The sequence below is a fragment of the Lynx rufus genome, unplaced genomic scaffold, assembly GCF_022079265.1.
Source record: "Lynx rufus isolate CCGP_SWC_20201006 ecotype Redwood Valley unplaced genomic scaffold, mLynRuf1.p SCAF_15, whole genome shotgun sequence".
In the NCBI taxonomy this organism is placed as follows: domain Eukaryota; kingdom Metazoa; phylum Chordata; class Mammalia; order Carnivora; family Felidae; genus Lynx; species Lynx rufus.
The window spans coordinates 32,887,421-32,904,311 of record NW_025814829.1 but is presented as its reverse complement, the minus strand read 5'-3'; the positions used below and the strand labels follow the sequence as shown (position 1 = coordinate 32,904,311).

The 16,891-nt window shown below is 51.2% G+C and overlaps 2 protein-coding genes across 2 annotated transcripts; both read right to left on the bottom strand.

The window, feature by feature from the left end:
* Nucleotides 1-584: 584 nt before the first annotated feature.
* Nucleotides 585-14,010, bottom strand: ATF3 (activating transcription factor 3). The gene is made up of 4 exons (XM_047076817.1): nucleotides 13,833-14,010; nucleotides 7,601-7,844; nucleotides 4,167-4,274; nucleotides 585-2,964 (listed from the first exon to the last, which is right to left on the bottom strand). Exons 2-4 carry the CDS (start codon nucleotides 7,838-7,840, stop codon nucleotides 2,767-2,769), a joined length of 546 nt encoding a protein of 181 aa, XP_046932773.1. The 5' UTR covers nucleotides 7,841-7,844; nucleotides 13,833-14,010; the 3' UTR covers nucleotides 585-2,766.
* LOC124509845 (translation initiation factor IF-2-like) lies at nucleotides 12,985-14,789 on the bottom strand. Its single transcript, XM_047076455.1, has 4 exons — nucleotides 14,666-14,789; nucleotides 13,833-14,022; nucleotides 13,498-13,604; nucleotides 12,985-13,439 (listed from the first exon to the last, which is right to left on the bottom strand). Exons 1-4 carry the CDS (start codon nucleotides 14,787-14,789, stop codon nucleotides 12,985-12,987), a joined length of 876 nt encoding a protein of 291 aa, XP_046932411.1.
* Nucleotides 14,790-16,891: the final 2,102 nt, after the last annotated feature.

The window sequence follows — 16,891 nt, the reverse complement described above, 5'->3', positions numbered from 1 at the left end:
AGGCCAGATCTCCGGGAAAGGCAAGGGGACAGGGATGAGGTCAGGAGGGAGGCCGGGCCCTCCAGGCCCTGCCAGTGTGACGTCACCACCATGGCAGGGGGCAGCCCCATGGAAAGGCATCGTAGCCCAGGTGCCTGACTCTGGCGGAGGTCCCTTTCAAGTTTATTCTCAGACCCTCCCAACCTTCCCTCTCCATCGAGTGTGAAACAAGAGGAACTAAACGACTTGATGGTAAATACATAGTCATCTTTTTGTCTTTTATTAAAGTATCAAAACATAATCTTGGCTGCAGAAAGCAAAACTTTTTTAGTGAATTTGGTAAAAGAGCTGTCAGTTCCAGTAACCATATAACCATATCCAGTAACCGTATTTTTCAGATCCATTTTTCTGGCCATAGCCACCACCCACTTCCTTCCTCTCCAATCCATTGTTGTCCCTGGCAGCTTCAAAACCGGTCTTGAGTTTCCTAACAGCTGATCGGGGGCACCTGTATCTACAACCAGAGGGTAAATTCGAGGAATTCCCCGCCCCCCTCCCCGCTCCCCTCCTGTCCCCCTATCTTAAAGAAAATAGATGATCTCCTAAAAGAAGTGGTGAATGGTACTTCAACCAGAGGGCTCCTTGCAGACTGGGAACTATCCCTGATGTGCGAACAAAGCAGCAAAATCAGGACACCTGTGTCACAGGTGAGAGTTTAGAGGAAACACATGAGTTCAGAGAGGCAGGCTCCCCATTCGTGTGCATCAATCTTAACATTTAATGAAGCTACTATCTCTCTGAAGAACGGCGTTAGCAGCAGAGCAGCCAGTGTTTATTTCTCGCCTGTGAGGGATACCAATTTGCACAGGCCAAGAGCAAGGGAGCCCCATTCTGTTCCAGACCTAAGGAATCATATGCCCTGGAGATTCCAGAAAGTTAGGTGGAATACCTTTCTTTGAACTATCACACCTGTCCGGTCAAAAATTATTGTCTCCCTCTCTTCCCCCCTCCATTCTTTCCTCACATTCGAAATACGTATTTGCAACAATAAGACACATATTTGACACGATAGCTGTAATCAAGTAAATACTTTAAGAGGTGTTCTGTGGCAGAATGTACAGTGTCCAGGGCTCAAGCTGGAAAACAGGTGTATGTTTTAGGCATCCGTACATTCAGAGGAACTGGCGGAGGTATTTAGCAATTCAGGTTGTATATCCAAACTCTAAACAGCAAACAGTTGGTCTAAAGGATACACCCGGTTGGCGCTGTGTTCTAGGGTCTGCTAATGAGAAATTGAGTATCAGATGCTATAGACCGAGGAACAAGATTGAAAGTCAACTGTCCCACCTAAGTGGCACGCCAAAAAGCAAAGGATGACACTTGGAGAATTTTTAAACTCAATGCCCCTTGCCCTCAATGGAGAGGGAGGGCATGGGAAATGAGTAAATCTCAACAACCAACCCATTTAAAAGAACAGAAACCAGCACAACACTTAAGTTTACCGTGTCTTGGTTCCAATATTTATTATATCAACAGGTTAGGAATACTAGGATAAATAAGTAATATTTCCTCTTACAGAAAAATTGTAATGATACTACTGAGTAGGATTAAACACTCTGAGGATTTCACAGAAACATCAGAATTTAAACAGACAGTAGCCAGAGTCCTGTGGCCAGTGTGAATGACCTCTCACAGTTATAAATGCTCTGGGCCAGATTTCTGCCAACATCTGCATGACAAACAATGCCACTAACATCCAATAATGCTAAAACCCAGGCATCACCTGGCTTCAAACTTGTCTCCACTGGATGTGGTTTTCAACTGCAAGAAAAGGAAAATGGAATATTCTTTGGCTCTTCTGGCCTAGAAAGAACTCCTGACCTAAGTCACCGAGGGGAGAGTCCTAACCCTTTGGAAGTTGGACTTTCTTTCTGCTTTCTTCCTGTGACATTGTAACTGAGTTTGCAACAGAGGGCCTACAGTCATGCCCACAAATTCTGCGTTAATGCCTGGGCGCCAAGGGAAAGGCAGCTTTCTCTGTTGGCACAAAACTACGCTGCTCGCCAGCAGAATTCTGTTCTCCCGGGGCTGATGAGCTCTTGCGGCCACCTCAGCATTTTGTAAGACACTGCATACAGTGGTAGCCGCCTCCCCCACCAAACCCTCAGAAACCAGATCTGAGGAAAATCACACCAGTGTTGTGCAAAACAAACATCAGAAGAACACAATGCCTAGCTTTGAAACAAATGCCTTGCACACAGTAATTCCTGTACATAACAGCATGTTTGCTAGAAAGCACAACCCTGGCCATTGTACAACTTTGCTAAATGCCGTTCTCACTCTGTGTCCCAATAAGTGATGGTGGCAGTGGCAGTGGCAGCTCAGGAGGTGGCCCCACTCCACCCACCCAATGTGCAGACACTTCTTCAGCATGAGTCCTATGGTGAGAGTCCTGGCTTTTTTTGTTTGTTTGTTTGTTTTTGTAGAATCCAGGCAAAAGATGAGCAGGACCCTAACCAGGGGCCATCTGCAGCATCCAAGAATAGCCAGGATGGTTAAGGCCTAAATCCTGGAGTTAAGACAAAAGATGCCCTTGCCCCGGTCCAAAGTCCACTCTGGTGCAGAGAGGAAAGGCCCAGCTGAGTCACCAAGGGCTCTTCTGCCTCGATGGTGCTTCACTGCTGGGATGCGAGAGGTGCACAGGAAGTCAGATCTCCAATGGCTTCAGGGTTTGGGATGTAGAAGGTTTCAATGAGGACTCCCCAATTGCCCCCATACCATGACTGCTTAGCTTTGCAATGTTCCTTCTTTAATCTGTTGGATAAAAAGGTTTCTCTCATCTTCTGGAGTCCGCCCATTCTGAGCCCGGACAATACACGTGGGCCGATGAAGGTTGAGCATGTATATCAAATGCTGCTTCTCATTCTTGAGCTCCTCGATCTGGGCCTTCAGTTCGGCATTCACGCTCTCCAGCTTCTCTGACTCCTGGGGGGCAAGTAAGAGAATTATTAGGAGTGCGGCCAAGGTTCCAGTGAAGAGGAGGGTGGCTTGGGGTGGCGGTGGTCACAGTCATCGGGGTTCATCGAGGTGGAAATGGTCTGCAGAGGGAGTGCCGTGGGCTCCCTGGTACAGCGTCCCCACAAAGCTGGGACAGCAGCATTAGGTCTGGGAGAATCCAGCCCCCGAGAAGCCTTTGAACTTGGAGGCTTCTTCAGAGATGCCCTTGAGTTTCCACTCAAGGTTGAGGGAGGGCTGTGGCTCCCGTGGTAATGACACTGCAGTAGAGCCAATGGCTCAGAGATCTCCTTTGTATGAGTCCAACAGCCCATGTGTAGCTCTCCTGGACCCACATGGGCCTTGAGGGCCGGGAAGAAATGCAGACCCATTTCTGAGGCTTTTGTGAGTCACTGGTTTCATTGAGAAAAATGTACATGGCAACACATACAGTGTCTCGATTTTCATCGCCTCCCCGAAGCAATCAACAGACTCCTTGGGGGCCTGTGAGACCTGGGCGAAGACTCTGCCCTGGCCTGTCCACACTCGGGGGACAGGACACTGCCTGGAAGGACAGGGCCGTGGCCCACCCCTCCTGCCCTGAGATGCCATTCCCTCTCATGCTTTTCCCTTCAGGAAGGGGAGCCAACTGAACACAGCCAGGAGCTCAGACTATTGGATGAGCCAAGAAGGGCAGCAGAGTTAAGAACACACAAGAACTCAAAAAAAAAAAAAAAAAAAAAAAAAAAGCATAACCACTGCTTTCGGATTAAGGAAATAACTTGTTTGAAGAGATTAATTAAAGGCTTTTCATTCTCAGCCAGTTGAGAGCTGGCAGCTTCCTTTTCTCGTTAAAACGGGTGAGTGAAGCTTCTTTAACTGGGCTGATGTATCCTGCAGCCTGGAAGCTGCTGGACGTGTATGGACGGGCCAGGGCTGCTGGGAACCTGGGCACCAGACAGCCTGCGGCTTCCAGTGCACACACCTGCTTCTCATACATCGAGCGTCACCTTCGTTGTGCTGATAGTTTGTTACCTCCTCATCTAGCAAGTGGCCTTTCTGCTACGGCTACACGTCCTTCTCCAGAAAACACTCCTGGGTAGGGGGCTTTTTGACTCCCTTTGTGACAGCAGCATGAGGCTGGTGGGGGGCAGGCATGAGCAAGAGGAGGGGGCGAGGTGGGGAGGACTCACTTTCTGCAGGCACTCTGTCTTCTCCTTCTTCTTGTTGCGGCACTTGGCAGCTGCAATCTTATTTCTTTCCCGCCGCCTCTTTTTCCTTTCGTCTTCTTCCGGGGCTACCTATACGAGTGAAGGGACCACACACGTCATGGGAGGCAAGAGATCAAGACGTGCAACCCACCTTGAATACACCGCCTTTCACTGCCGGCACAGAGTGGCAAACCAGGGCAGCCCCAGCACTAAGGGCCTCGGCATGAAACCTCTCCACACGCACACGCTTGCGAACAGATAATGAAAACCAAGGAACCGTTCGTTCAAGTTACGCGGGCAATAAGAAATTAAAACTCAGCCTGTTCAAAAATGCATTTGGATTTTGAAATGAGTTGTATATTCAAACTGATAGCTACTGGATGAAAACTGTAATCATTTAGAGCAGGAAATAGATTCTGTTTGGTCAATACGTCCTTTCCGCTAGATCCAGGCATGGCTTCGGGAATATCACCTGGCCACCCTCTCCCTCCTGCCTTTTCTTTGACTTGACCCCCATTCACCTCTATCTTCACCCAGGGCATTAAAGCACCTCCTTCATGAATTCACAAGAAGCGCATGGAGCTCCCGGAAAACAGGAACCCAGGAGCATCGCCCAAACAAAGCAGCATTATCAGCCCATGGCTTGGTACCACCTGTGGGTGGTAAACATGAACCAACCATTGATTCATCCAGCAAATAAATACTGACCTCTTCCTCTGTGCCCCACTCGGAGTCTGCCGTGAGGGGCCCTCAAAGAATAAAACCCTGTCCTGCTTCAGGATCTGGTCCTCTATGGAAGTTGGCTCTGACCCTGACTTTGTCTCAGGACTGATGGGAAGCCCACAAAGTCGGCCACTGGGCTTTGCTTAGAGGCTGGAGACCGACTAGGATGAAGCACCCACGGTGGGCTAAGCAGGTGATGGCCTAGGCTGCTAATGTCAGACCTTGTCTTGTCACTTGTCACAGCTCCCGACAGCAGGAGAGGGCGTGGGAGCCACACCTCAAACCGAAGAAATCCTGGGACCCAATGATCACCACAGATCCGTCTTATTAGAAGTCCTTTGGATTAGACGACACGGCCTTGGCTCTGCACTGAAGGCCAGAGATTTAGAGAAACAAAGCCCCAGGGGAAAGCAAGGCAAGAAGCAGTTTCGCCTTTTACATCCTGGATCCCAGAGCCATACCGGCAGACATTTGGGTTGAAACAAAACTGGGTTGAATCCCAGCTTCACCACCTATTAGCTGTGAGACTTTGGGCATATTGCAATACTCTTGTGACCCTCAGTTTCCTCACTTGTAAGATGGGATCAATAATCTTAGCTACCTAATAGGGTGGTGAGGAGGGTCAAATCAGTTAGATTAGTTATATACACATAATATTAATTAGGGGAGCCTGGGTGGCTCAGTTGGTTGCGCGTCCAACTTCTGCTCAGGTCATGACCTCACGGTTCGTAGTTTCGAGCCCTGAGTCAGGCTCTGTGCTGGCAGCTCAGAGCCTGGGGGACTGCTTCGAATTCTGTGTCTCCCTCTCTCTGCCCCTCCCCAGCTCATGCTCTTTCTCAAAAATAAATAAACTTTATTTTTTTTTTTAATTTTTTTTTTCAACATTTATTTATTTTTGGGACAGAGAAAGAGCATGAACGGGGGAGGGGCAGAGAGAGAGGGAGACACAGAATCGGAAACAGGCTCCAGGCTCTGAGCCCTCAGCCCAGAGCCCGACGTGGACCGCGAGATCGTGACCTGGCTGAAGTCGGACGCTTAACCGACTGCGCCACCCAGGCGCCCCAAAAATAAATAAACTTTAAAACAATTTTTTTTCATTAAAATTAAAATGCTTTGCATAATGTTTAGTCAGTGCTGTGTAAGCTTCAGTTACTGTCATTATTAACCTCACCATCAATATCTTCATCTAGAACTCAGCAACTGTCGTATTTCCTATGCAACCCTACGGACATTTTTGGAGAAGTGGGAGAGGATTCAGGGTTTTCTCAAATAAGGAAGTATTTGAAAGTAGAGCAAATCTCAGAGTCATACACTGTCAGAGATGGAAAAGGCTTTCAGGAACGATTTAGTTCAATTCTCTCACTGTATTGATGTGGAAATGAGGCACAGAGTGGCCGGCAGCAATGTGTCCAGAGAAGCCCAGGAATCACTAGCTCGTGGCTACCAGACTGATAGGCTACAAAGCCCGGGTGTAAACCCAGGCTTTTGGCTCCTCATACTGTGTCCTCTCCTGGACATACGGGCTCATTCCATCTTGTTGCCTCCCCAGAGGTGACTGGGATCTGGGGGAGGCTCACGCTGCCTACGTACAACAGGATGCTTATGGGTTTCACAGGCTCGGCATCTATTTTAAGAGGAGAATTATAGCAACCAACGGGACCTGAATATTCAACTAGGTCAGCTGGTGCATTCTCTTCCCAGTAGGAAAACCTACTTGTTAAATTGACCTAAGATCAGAAGGTGACTTGGTAAACACAGAATCAGTGGATGAGTTGGGTGGCTTTAAGGGAACATTTCCACGGAGCAGGAAATATTCTGTCACCAGATGTCCTCTGCACTGGACATCTCCTGCTTCTTCCTCTGAAGAACCCTCCAAATAGCCTTCCAAAATGCTTTTTTTTCTTCTGTGGGGATCTTACTACTTTCCATTACATCCTGTTATCTCAAGATATTTAATTACAGAATTAAAAAAAGTTCCTCGTGTGTCTCAGGGCTCCCCTTGTGCTGCCCAGGATTGAACAAGGCAATGATGGCCTCCAGAGGTTAACTGAGGCACAACAATGCCTCTAATGATGCCTTGTGGATACAGCATCATATGGTAGCCCCCGCTGCCCGTCACGGAATGCTGACTAACAGCCAGACTCTTAACAAACGCGGTCTCATTTAACCCTTATGTCAATCTTATGCAAGAGTCATTATTACCCCCACCTCCTTTTGTAGAATCATGAAGATTCATAACAATTTTCCTTTTAAACTCAGTTCCTTTTTGGCCATGTTCCACTACCCCTTGACCAAAGACAGTGACCAGGCCGATTAAGTAAGCTTGATACACTCCCATCTTTTATCCCTGAGGGAAAGCCTGCAAAATAGCCAAGACCTCAGGTCCTTGGGCCACCACAGCATCGCCAGCAGCCACCTGTTAGACTCCTCGCCATGTCTGTTACTCCAGGTGTCTTCTAAAAGGTTGCTCAAGGGAATTCAGAGACAGAGGTGGCCTTGGAGCCGGGCTGTGAGCATCAACACAGCGCAGGGCATGGCTGACCAGTCCTGGCTCCACAGTCTGGCCAGCTGGGTCCTGGTGGTGATGAGCACAGTCACTGCCCTCTGTGCAGTCCCCAGCCTGGAGCATGCCTGGCACAGTGGGGGTATGACAAATAAGCATCGAAAGCAGAGGCACCTCGAGAAGAACCTACCTCAGTTTTCATGACTGCCATCTCCAGGGGTCTGCCGCTGACAGTGACCGACTCCAGTGCAGAGGACATCCGGTGACAGAGGTGCTTGTTCTGGATGGCGAACCTCAGCTCTTCCTTGACAAAGGGTGTCAGGTTAGCAAAATCCTCAAACACCAGTGACCCAGGAGGGGACAGGCAGGGGACGATGGCAGAGGCACTGACTTCCGAGGCAGAGACCTGGCCTGGGTGTTGAAGCATCATTTTGCTGAAAGAAATATTGAAACCCAAGCTACTTCAGGGATTTAGGGGCATGGGATCAAGTCTCCCCACACCTGCGGCCTCCAACACCAGGGCCGCACCCCCAGAGGAAAGTCCCGTAAGCCCTCGGGCTTCTGTTTTGTTTTCATTTCATGCCATCCTCGTCTTGAGTAAAACAGGTTCTTAAAATACACAGCTCAGTGATGTGGATAAATGCCTAATTGAAATTTATAAGGGGTGGCATTTCAGACTATTCTGAATTCACAAAGATATTAGTTTTGGCTGGTGTGCATATATGCAAATGCAGCCTCAAACAGTCCTGAAAGAGGAAGAGCATTGAAAGAAAAAAAAAAAAATCAGTGAGACTTTTATGTAACCCCATTTTCAGTCTCTGTTTCGAAAAGAAACTTGGAAGGTATCTGAAATCAAGTTGAATCAATCAATGAATAGAAGCGAAAGCAAAGACTAGGGGACCCTTGCATTTAGCAAATTAATCTCTGAAGCTTCTCCCTCCGGAAGTTGGATCCAAGTCAATGAGAATGACGATGGTAACTATAGCTAGCAGGTGTGTTACTTCAGCCCAGTTTGGCAGGAGCTGAGGTTGGTGGGGGGGGGGGGGAGGGGGACAGGATTCACGCCTCAAGGGACCAGTGGCCCCTTCTTAAGGTAAAGGCTGCTGAAGCAAAAGACCTCAGAGAAAAGAAAAGCAAGGATCTAAGAATTTGGACCTCTCCTGGGGGGTGTTGTTGAGCCCTGTGGCGGCTGGGAAAGCTGGGGCTGGGTGCCCAGGGGAACCTGGGACTGGCTCTGGCACTGAGGGACAGTGTGACCTAGGTTCTCTGAGCCTCAGTCTTCATCAGGCCAATGGCTGAGAGCTCCTACAGTGTGGGGCCTGAGTCTCCACTGTTCCTGTCCCCAGAGCCTCACCCAGTTCTGGGCACCAGCTGCTCCCAACGGCCACTGACCACCTCAGACTGCCCCACTGAGTACAAGAAATGGGGAAGGAGCGGTCTAATCAAAGGGTCTCTGAGGTCTCATCTACCTCTCTCATTCTATAGCCCAGGGAACCCAAAGGGACAGTGCAAGGAAAGTGAAGGGTAGAAACAGTAATAGTTCCATGGTTCCAATTTGGAATGGTCCCCCATAAATCTCTTCCTGCCATATACTCCCTCCAGCAGCGGCCGCCCCCCCTCCCATCCTTGCAGTCGGTTCTTCAGGTATAATGAATGTGTATAATGAATGACAGTCTAGGCAGACTATCCCCTGGAGCATTCTTCTCAATCTGGGGACCTGCTGTCATTAGCCAGGTCTAGCAGACAGGAAGCCCTTTGGCAAGTTGCTAACATTTAATGAGTGCCACCCTCACACCAGAACCCTTCTGTGCATTATCTCCCTTAACCCTCATGAGAATCCAGTGAGCTGGGTCCCAGCCCTATTTCACAGATGAGGTAACTGAGGTTTAGACTAGCTAAATAACTTCCCCAAAGCCACAGAGTTAGTATGAGGCAGCATCAGGACTCGGAACTAAGTTTGACTCCAGAACTTATGCCCTGAATTTATAGAATATAAAATATTATTCTACACTGAAAAAAAACAAACAAAACCCACAAAGAAAAAACAGTGCAAATCCTTCTTGGGGAGTGGGGGCAGGCATGGGGTGGTTGGGGGTCCTAGACCTGAAACAGTGGGGAGGAGACTAAGCAAAGAACCATGGGGAAAATATGAACTCTGTGCAACGAACTGCTGATCTTTCTGTGCCAGCGTGCACACTCTGGCTGCTGCCTGCATTTCAGGAGTCGTAGTACGTGGGTCTTTTATCCACAAAACTCCTAGACTGGGGACTGATGATCAAGATCTGAGGTCCACTTACTCAGGTATCATTACACCTCCCAGTGCCTGCTTTCTCCTCTGTAAAAGAAGGCTAGTAACAATCACCTTGTTTTTCCAGAGTTGTGCAAGGAGTTTGAGGAAATAATACACGAACACGTCCTGGAAAGCATAAAGGCAGCTGGGAGGTATATTCTTACTGGGCCTCCCAGGGATCCCTCCAACCCAGGCCTGGCTCTGTGACAGACGCTCTGTGGGGTCTCAGTGGGAGGGTGGCTGGTCACTCTCTGTGATCTCAGACACTTCTGAATAGATCACGCTGACCTATAACTAACTCCCCCTTAAGATCTTAAGTACACGGATGGAAACAAGAATTCCAGGCCGACGAATGCCACTGCTGACTATTCAAAGAAATCCAGGAAATGTATGTAATTCTCTTCCCAAAGCCCCGGGTCATAAGCCAGAACTGATGTTCCTCTATCACTGTAATCGAATAATCTTAGGACACTGGGAGGATACTTCTCTGGCAGGTGATAAACTCTGAAAAACTGGCCTCCTAAAGCCAGAGGCTTAAGATTCTCCCAGGCATTCATGTTTTCCCTCCCTTAACCAACTTTATTAAAAACCCAGTAGTTCAGGGATGGAATTCAGAGCTACCACTGGGCTGGCCTTTGTTTGGAGGACTGGATGGTTCTCCTCTAAACGGGCAGTTTGAATTCCACTGAGGTTGAGTGTAGTTCTGTCTCACCACCCGGCTAAGTTTATTAATGGGCTCTCAGGGCTCGGGGTCTGCTGTTTGGGACTGTTTTTTCCTCCTTAGTGTAAAGTCAGCAGTCCCGATGAAAGAAACTGAAGAATGTCTGTGGTATGGAATGTTTTTATGAAAAGCATTAGATGGGCTTACTTGGGGATGGAAACAGGCTGTAAAAATGCTAAAAAGCCTTTCTGAAAGTAAAGCAGTTGTATCTGTAGAGATTTGAACTTTCTCTGCATTCTGCTAAAGCTTAATTTCTGGAGATACTTTCTGGTGACTCCTTTCCTCCTTCTCTTAAGGTCTGATTCAGCCCAGACTCAGGCTTGTGTCCCTACAAGGAAAATGAAGTGAAATCTTCAGACAATTTTTCTGAAAGTCGAGACCTGCCAACACTCCCCCCTCACTGAAGACAAAAAAATATGTTTGGGGATTTTCTGAGTTGACTTTCTACGCGGATGTTAAAATTGTCCACACTTGCTACAAAGAACCTGCATTTTGCTTTTGCTTCATTATCTCCAATCAGAAGCCATGTCATATCTTTGGTAGTGTCATCATTTTCAAGAAAGTGAAACTTTACTCATGTGTTTCTTTAACTGGAAATTTAACTCTCAGATTATATTTCCTAGTAGCTACAACTACATTGAATTTCACTTTTAATTTTCATCTCTTCACACTAAATGCTGCTCTGAAGACATCTTACTTACAGTATAGGAAGCCGATGCTGGTCTTTCACTAACTTTCTATCTTGGTCTTTCTCCCAGCCTCCCTAAAAATCATCGATGTAAGGCTGGAGCTTCAGGAACAGGCCTATCACTACCATTCACAAGCTGAGCACCCACTGACAAGCCACTCAAGGTTTCTGGGCCTCAGTCTCCTTATCCGTAAAATGAGACCAAAACCCCCTGCCCCCACTCCCTCACAGGGCAGTTAAGACGATTACATAAATGGCACGAAAGTGGATTTATACCCGAACTGAGGAGCCATTGTTACTGTGATTCCACTTTCCCCATTTCAGAGGGAACTCAAAATGTTGTTGTCAGTGCAAGTTAGCCCTATTGATCAGGAATGCACTAGAACCCTAATGAAATTTAGGTCATTTGTGAATGACCTTCTTTTGCACCTTGATTGACCCAGGGCTCCCAACACACCAGGTCAGTTCTACCCCACTATTTATTTGCTGGCAAAACCTTGTCTCCACTGCTCTTACACACTTGAGAAATAACCAGTTCTCAAGTATGGAACCATCTCTGGTTTCTGTGGTGTCCTGCCTATGCACTTCCTCCTCCCCGAGCCGGGTAACACTTGGAGCCATTGACCCTGTTCCATGCCCAGCCAATCTGCAACGAGAGGAACTCACGGGCTCTAGATAATGGGATAAAACGCCCAATATTAGAGTCACCTAGGTCACATCTTCATTTTGCAATTGAGTAAAAGGAGACCCTGGAAGGTAGTGACTTGCACAAGGGCCGTAAAGCTGGTGAGTGGCCCACCCGTGGCCAAACTGTTGGCCACTCACCCACTGCTCATTTTCCTTTATCACCAACAGAGATTCAACCCCAAAAGGACCAACCAGTAGGGCAAATGGAGAATAGAGTCATCGGCCAGGTAGATGAAGGGTCAGTGGTCTTAGTAACCTGGTATCCACCACAGAAGAGGCTTTGACAGGACTGAGGCAGGGAGGGAGTACAAAAGAAAGAGAACAATGGAGAGACAGGGCCAAAAGAGAGACAGAGAGGGGTGGGGTTCAGACAGGAAGAATGGGAAGGCTCCAACAGTTGCCACAGGTGCTGTGGGCTACATCTTATCCACACTGTCAGCCTGGAGAGCGACCTGTCACATTGTCTCTGAAGCCATGCAGACAATACAATTACAAACCCCTCTGCCACTTCAAGCTTTGTCCAGAACATCCTCAAGGCAAGAGTCTGTATGTTGCAGCGTTATTCTACGCTAAATACTAAACATAAAACGAAAGGACAGTAAGAACAATTTCTCCTTCATTTCAAGTCCGGGAAGCCCCCAACAGAGGGGACTGTCACCCACACTGAAATACGTGCATTGGGAGGCCACCCAGATTTTCTAGCACTCATTTTCTTTTTTCTGGCTCCATCAGGGGTTTGGCCATGCCTTTATTTGTAAGGAAGCGTATGTGATCTAGGTAATAAAATTAGGGAAAAGAAAATGGTTAGGAGGAAAGAAAGTAGGTGAAATGAAAATGGAGAGGAGAACCATTTCAATGGAAAGAAAGTTAGGAAGGGAAGACATGCCCATGGATAAGTCCCCTCCCCCTCACTGCCACCGAAGCTGGTCTCAGAGACCCCCCCCCCCCCCCGCAAATCATCCAGGTCTCCTCACCGGCCCCCTTTCTTTCAGTTATACCACTGGAATCTGAAGAAGTTCTGCCAGAGGGAACAGAACCTCAGTGGTTATCTGGTCAACCACCACTTGGTGCTTGCAAACAGAGGGAGGGGCCCACTTCTCCCAGCTGGGTATACTGAGGCTCAAAGACACGAGGCGCAGTGTAAGCGCTCAGAGTCCTGACCACCAGGCTACAAAGGCGTGCTCTCAATTATCTGACGGGGCTCCGCACCCTCGCTTCCTCCGAGGTGGGTCTCCACGGGCGAAAAGCAGAGAAATCCGCGGGCCCGCCGGAGGAAGAGTCACAGATAGGGAAAGCGTGTGAGAGAGCTTTGGGACAGGAAGTCTCAGGCCCAGGGGCTGGACGTTCGCTCGTGCCAGGAGCCCTCTCCGCCTTCCGCCCCGGGACAGCAACCCGAGCGCTCGCCACCTCCAAACTTGTCGCAACTAACTTTCGCTCCCGGCTCCGGCGCGGTCCCGCGGCCCGTCGCTCCAGGGAGCGCAGGGCGACCCCCAGCGGCCGCGCCCGGCACCCAGGCTCGCCGGTCCCTTTCCCATTCATTCGCTCCGGCCCCTGGGGCAGCCCTTCCGCCGGCACCCGGCCTCGGTGCCTCTCGGCGGGCCCCGGGAAGGCTGCACTCGGGAGCGGCGGTGCCCGGCTCGGAGCTTAGGATGAGCGGGGGCCAGCGAGGCGGAGAGCCTTGGCCACCCCCCGCGCACCCACCTCCCCACGCCCGCTCCGGGAGAGGTAAGCAAGCGCCGAGCGCCAAGAGGAGCAGTGCCCCGGAGCCGGTGGAGGCACCGGAGCCCGACGTCTCCGTCGCCGGGAACCTTTGGCGCCCCAAGTCAAAAGAGAAAGTTCTTTGCGAGAAACTTTCCGAAGCGCTGTGGAGCAGCCTCGGCTGGCAGAAGTTCGGCCAGAGTTCCTTCGCAGCCGGAGGCTGGGCGCGCGGGTCGGGGGGCGGGCGCAGGGGTCGCGGGACTGGTCACTAGAGGGGCGCCGAGGGAATGAAAGCAAGCCACCCTCGCCGCGCTCACTCACTCGGCTCCAGCGCTCACCTCCGGTCTCCACTCGGGGCGGCCAGGGTCCAGAGGGGGGGCAGGGTCGGGGCGGGGTCGGGCTGTCTGTCTGCGGGGCGGGCGGGCGAGCCCCGAGGACTCACGGCCGGCGCGCGGGCTGGCGGGTCGGCTCGGGTTCGGGCGGCGGCGCCGGGAGAGCGCTGTGCACTGCGCGCCTCGCTGCGTGCGACTGTGGCTCGGAGAGCGTTGCATCACCCCTTTTATAGCCCTCCAGCTGGCGGTGTGCCCGTTTACTCCGGGTTACCAGTCCCAGGCTGACGTAATGCTATTAATAGCTTCCCCCGAGAACCAGCCGAACTAGGCTGGGCAGGGAGAGGGATGGAGGAGGGGCCAAAGCGGGGAGGGAAGGGGGGCACTGGTGATGCAAGCTCGGGGAGGAGCCCGCAGGGCCGCGCTCTCCCGGCCTCGCGCGCTCGGACACACACCCGCCCGCCCTCTCTCTCCATATCAGGACCGGAGCCGTCCGGGCTGGCCGCCAGATGTGCGTACTCGCCGCTGCGTGTTCCAGGCATGAGCCAATGGTGCCCAAGCCAGCGGCATGACTCCACTGCGCTGGCATCTCTCCCTCCGCTAAGTTGGGGGATGGGGGGAGATGGAGGGGCGGGGCCTGGCCGCAGCCCAGACTAGGTGAGGCTGGGAAGCGGGCACGACCTTTCTCTAAAATGCGTGGTCATTTTCTGGAGGCTCTGGAAAATACCCCTTCCCCCGCCAAAAGATCCTTCTCAAATGGAGGGCAGGGTAGGGTCAGAAGTGGTAGTCGCCGCTGTGGGAGAGGTGCCCAAGGGACCCCTACCGTGAGCCCCCACCGTTACCCGCCGGGGGGTGACCGCCACGGCAGGGCCCGCGAGAAGTCCGTCCGTTAACCCAGTCGCGGAGGGCAGCGCTCAGCGGGCACTGTGCGCCCGCAGCCCCGGCGCACCCCGCACGAGCGCACATGTGGAACCGCCTCCCGGCCGGTGGAGAACCCGTCTCCCGGGCCAGGGCCAGGACGGAGCGGAGTGGGTTTTAGTGTTTTTTTTTTTAAACAACCACAAAGAGTTTGAAATTGACAGTTTCTCAGCGAAACGAACACAGCATGGAAAGATAAGAGAGCTGTAAAATCAGAGGCAACAGGCGCTAAGAGTGGGGCTGAAACCGCGCGGCCAGGGCTAGGAGGAAAGAGAAGGTGCTTTGATCTACGCGAGCCGGGGTGGGGGGGGGTCGCCTCCCTCTTAGGCTACGTTTAGGGAAAACCCATCTTCGTCTTTCACGTGTTTTTCTGTGCCGAGAGCGGAATTGGCTGGGACAGGGCCGCCGGGACTGGGGACGCACTGACCGTGGCCGAAACGAGGTCTTAAAAGAAATCCCTTCTACCCTCAAGCCCAGTTGTCGGGAAAGGGTGGGTCCTATGGCCTCAGATTAGAGCTGGGGCTTCAGCAGAAGTGGACGTGAACCTTAAAAACAATTTCCGCCTTCCGATTCCCCGACCCCAACTGTCTCGGCTTCGAGAGTGGCAGAACCAGAGACCTTCTCAACTGCCCAAGGACGAATATATGTGGACGCGCATGTGGCCGGCGAAGTTTCGAACTTGCCTGGCAGGGGGGACCCGCGTACGCGCGTGGAGGGTGGGGGCACGGTCGGGGGCAGAAGCCTTCGCTTCCACCTGCCTCTTGGGAGAGAGGTGATCAAAGATCATGCTTTGGTAACTTGAGGTAAGAATTTGAAGGGTCTTGGAACCTGGGCCTCGCCGTCAGCCCCACCCCCGCACCTGCTCCCCTAAAGCCGTTACAGTTGGCAGTGATGGAGGGGTCTCCCCCACCTCCCCCACGCCCCCACTCCCGCTTACACACACACAGTCCTGCACCCCCGGAGAATATCTGTCCGTCTCCGCAGACCCTCTGATTGCCCAGCCGCCTGAGGCAGAGACCCTCAGAGCTGCAGGTCAAACTGCAGGTCCCCCCACACCCGGGTTCCTCTCCCCCCAAGCCCAAACCTCAGCCAACACACCCTCGCCAAAATTCCGGGCAGCCAAGACAACGCCCGAGGCCAGCCTCGGAAGTTCCCCCCGCCCCCAGCGGGTCTGAGAGCCCAGGGGTTCCACGCAGGATCCTGGAGGATGTAGCCCTGTACCTGACCGGGTTTCCAGCTACGTCGCGCGGGAAGCACGGGGCGGTTGTTTTTGCTTTACTTTTCGCCCAGGTAACGGCTCTCCCGGCCCCACCCTCCACCCCCACGCCCACACTCCCTCACCGCCAGCCCCACACCCCCACACTCCACCCTCCTGCAGGTAAACCCCGGGCGTGTCGGCACAACCCCTAGAACGCTGCAAGACCAGAAGGAAGAACGCTTGTAAATTTAAATGAAAATTATTTGGGATTTTCTACGTATCTATATACTACTTACCTATTGCCCTGGAATAAATTGCACCATTATAAAGTGAAACAGGAAAATGGAGGGTGTCAGGTGAAACTCCCCCCCCCTTTTTTTTCTCTTCGTGAGATGCCTACAGAAATCTTTAACCAGTTTGCATTTTAATGCACCCCAGCCAGATTTGTGCTTTAATCCTGTCCTTGCGGGGACATTCAATTTAGGGCGTAGGGTAAACACAGCCAGCCCAGCTTCTTGGTCCTTGCGAGAGAAGGGTAATTATGACTGAGAAGTCCACAGCTCCTCGTCATTTATTTTTATTTTTATTATCATCGTGCCTTCCGTTCCTTTTATTGGTCTTGTTTCATTCAAATAATTCTTGGTTTTGAATCTCCAAGTCACCCTGGATAGAAAATGCTGTCAGCTGGTCACCGGAGCTTGAGCCTGGCGTTCTCTGCCTCGCTCTCCCACTGAAACTCTAAAAGTGATAAGAATCTTGATAGAGGAGTAAATCCACCCCGTGAATGAAACGCTTATCCAAGGAAAACAAAAACTACTTCTGCCTGGCTCCCAGCCCCCAGCCCCCAGGAGAACTGTGAAATGCCTGCCGTTGGAGGGGGACTGGGAAAGAGCCGGGCAAGGGAAGAGCCCCAAGGTGTGTGCCCCTGGAGGAGTGATCAATATCTCAGTCC

Excerpts from the sequence above, each read along its gene's own strand:
- ATF3 (XM_047076817.1), bottom strand. The coding sequence starts at position 7,840 with ATGATGCTTCAACACCCAGGCCAGGTCTCTGCCTCGGAAGTCAGTGCC. Across the intron at positions 4,275-7,600 it reads TGGCAGTCATGAAAACTGAG|GTAGCCCCGGAAGAAGACGA; the intron begins GTAGGTTCTTCT and ends TCACTCGTATAG. Across the intron at positions 2,965-4,166 it reads AGACAGAGTGCCTGCAGAAA|GAGTCAGAGAAGCTGGAGAG; the intron begins GTGAGTCCTCCC and ends CTTGCCCCCCAG.
- LOC124509845 (XM_047076455.1), bottom strand. The coding sequence starts at position 14,789 with ATGTGCGCTCGTGCGGGGTGCGCCGGGGCTGCGGGCGCACAGTGCCCG. Across the intron at positions 13,605-13,832 it reads GCCCCGAGTGGAGACCGGAG|GTTCCCGGCGACGGAGACGT; the intron begins GTGAGCGCTGGA and ends GGGGCGCCAAAG. Across the intron at positions 13,440-13,497 it reads CCCGGAGCGGGCGTGGGGAG|CTCCGAGCCGGGCACCGCCG; the intron begins GTGGGTGCGCGG and ends GCTCATCCTAAG.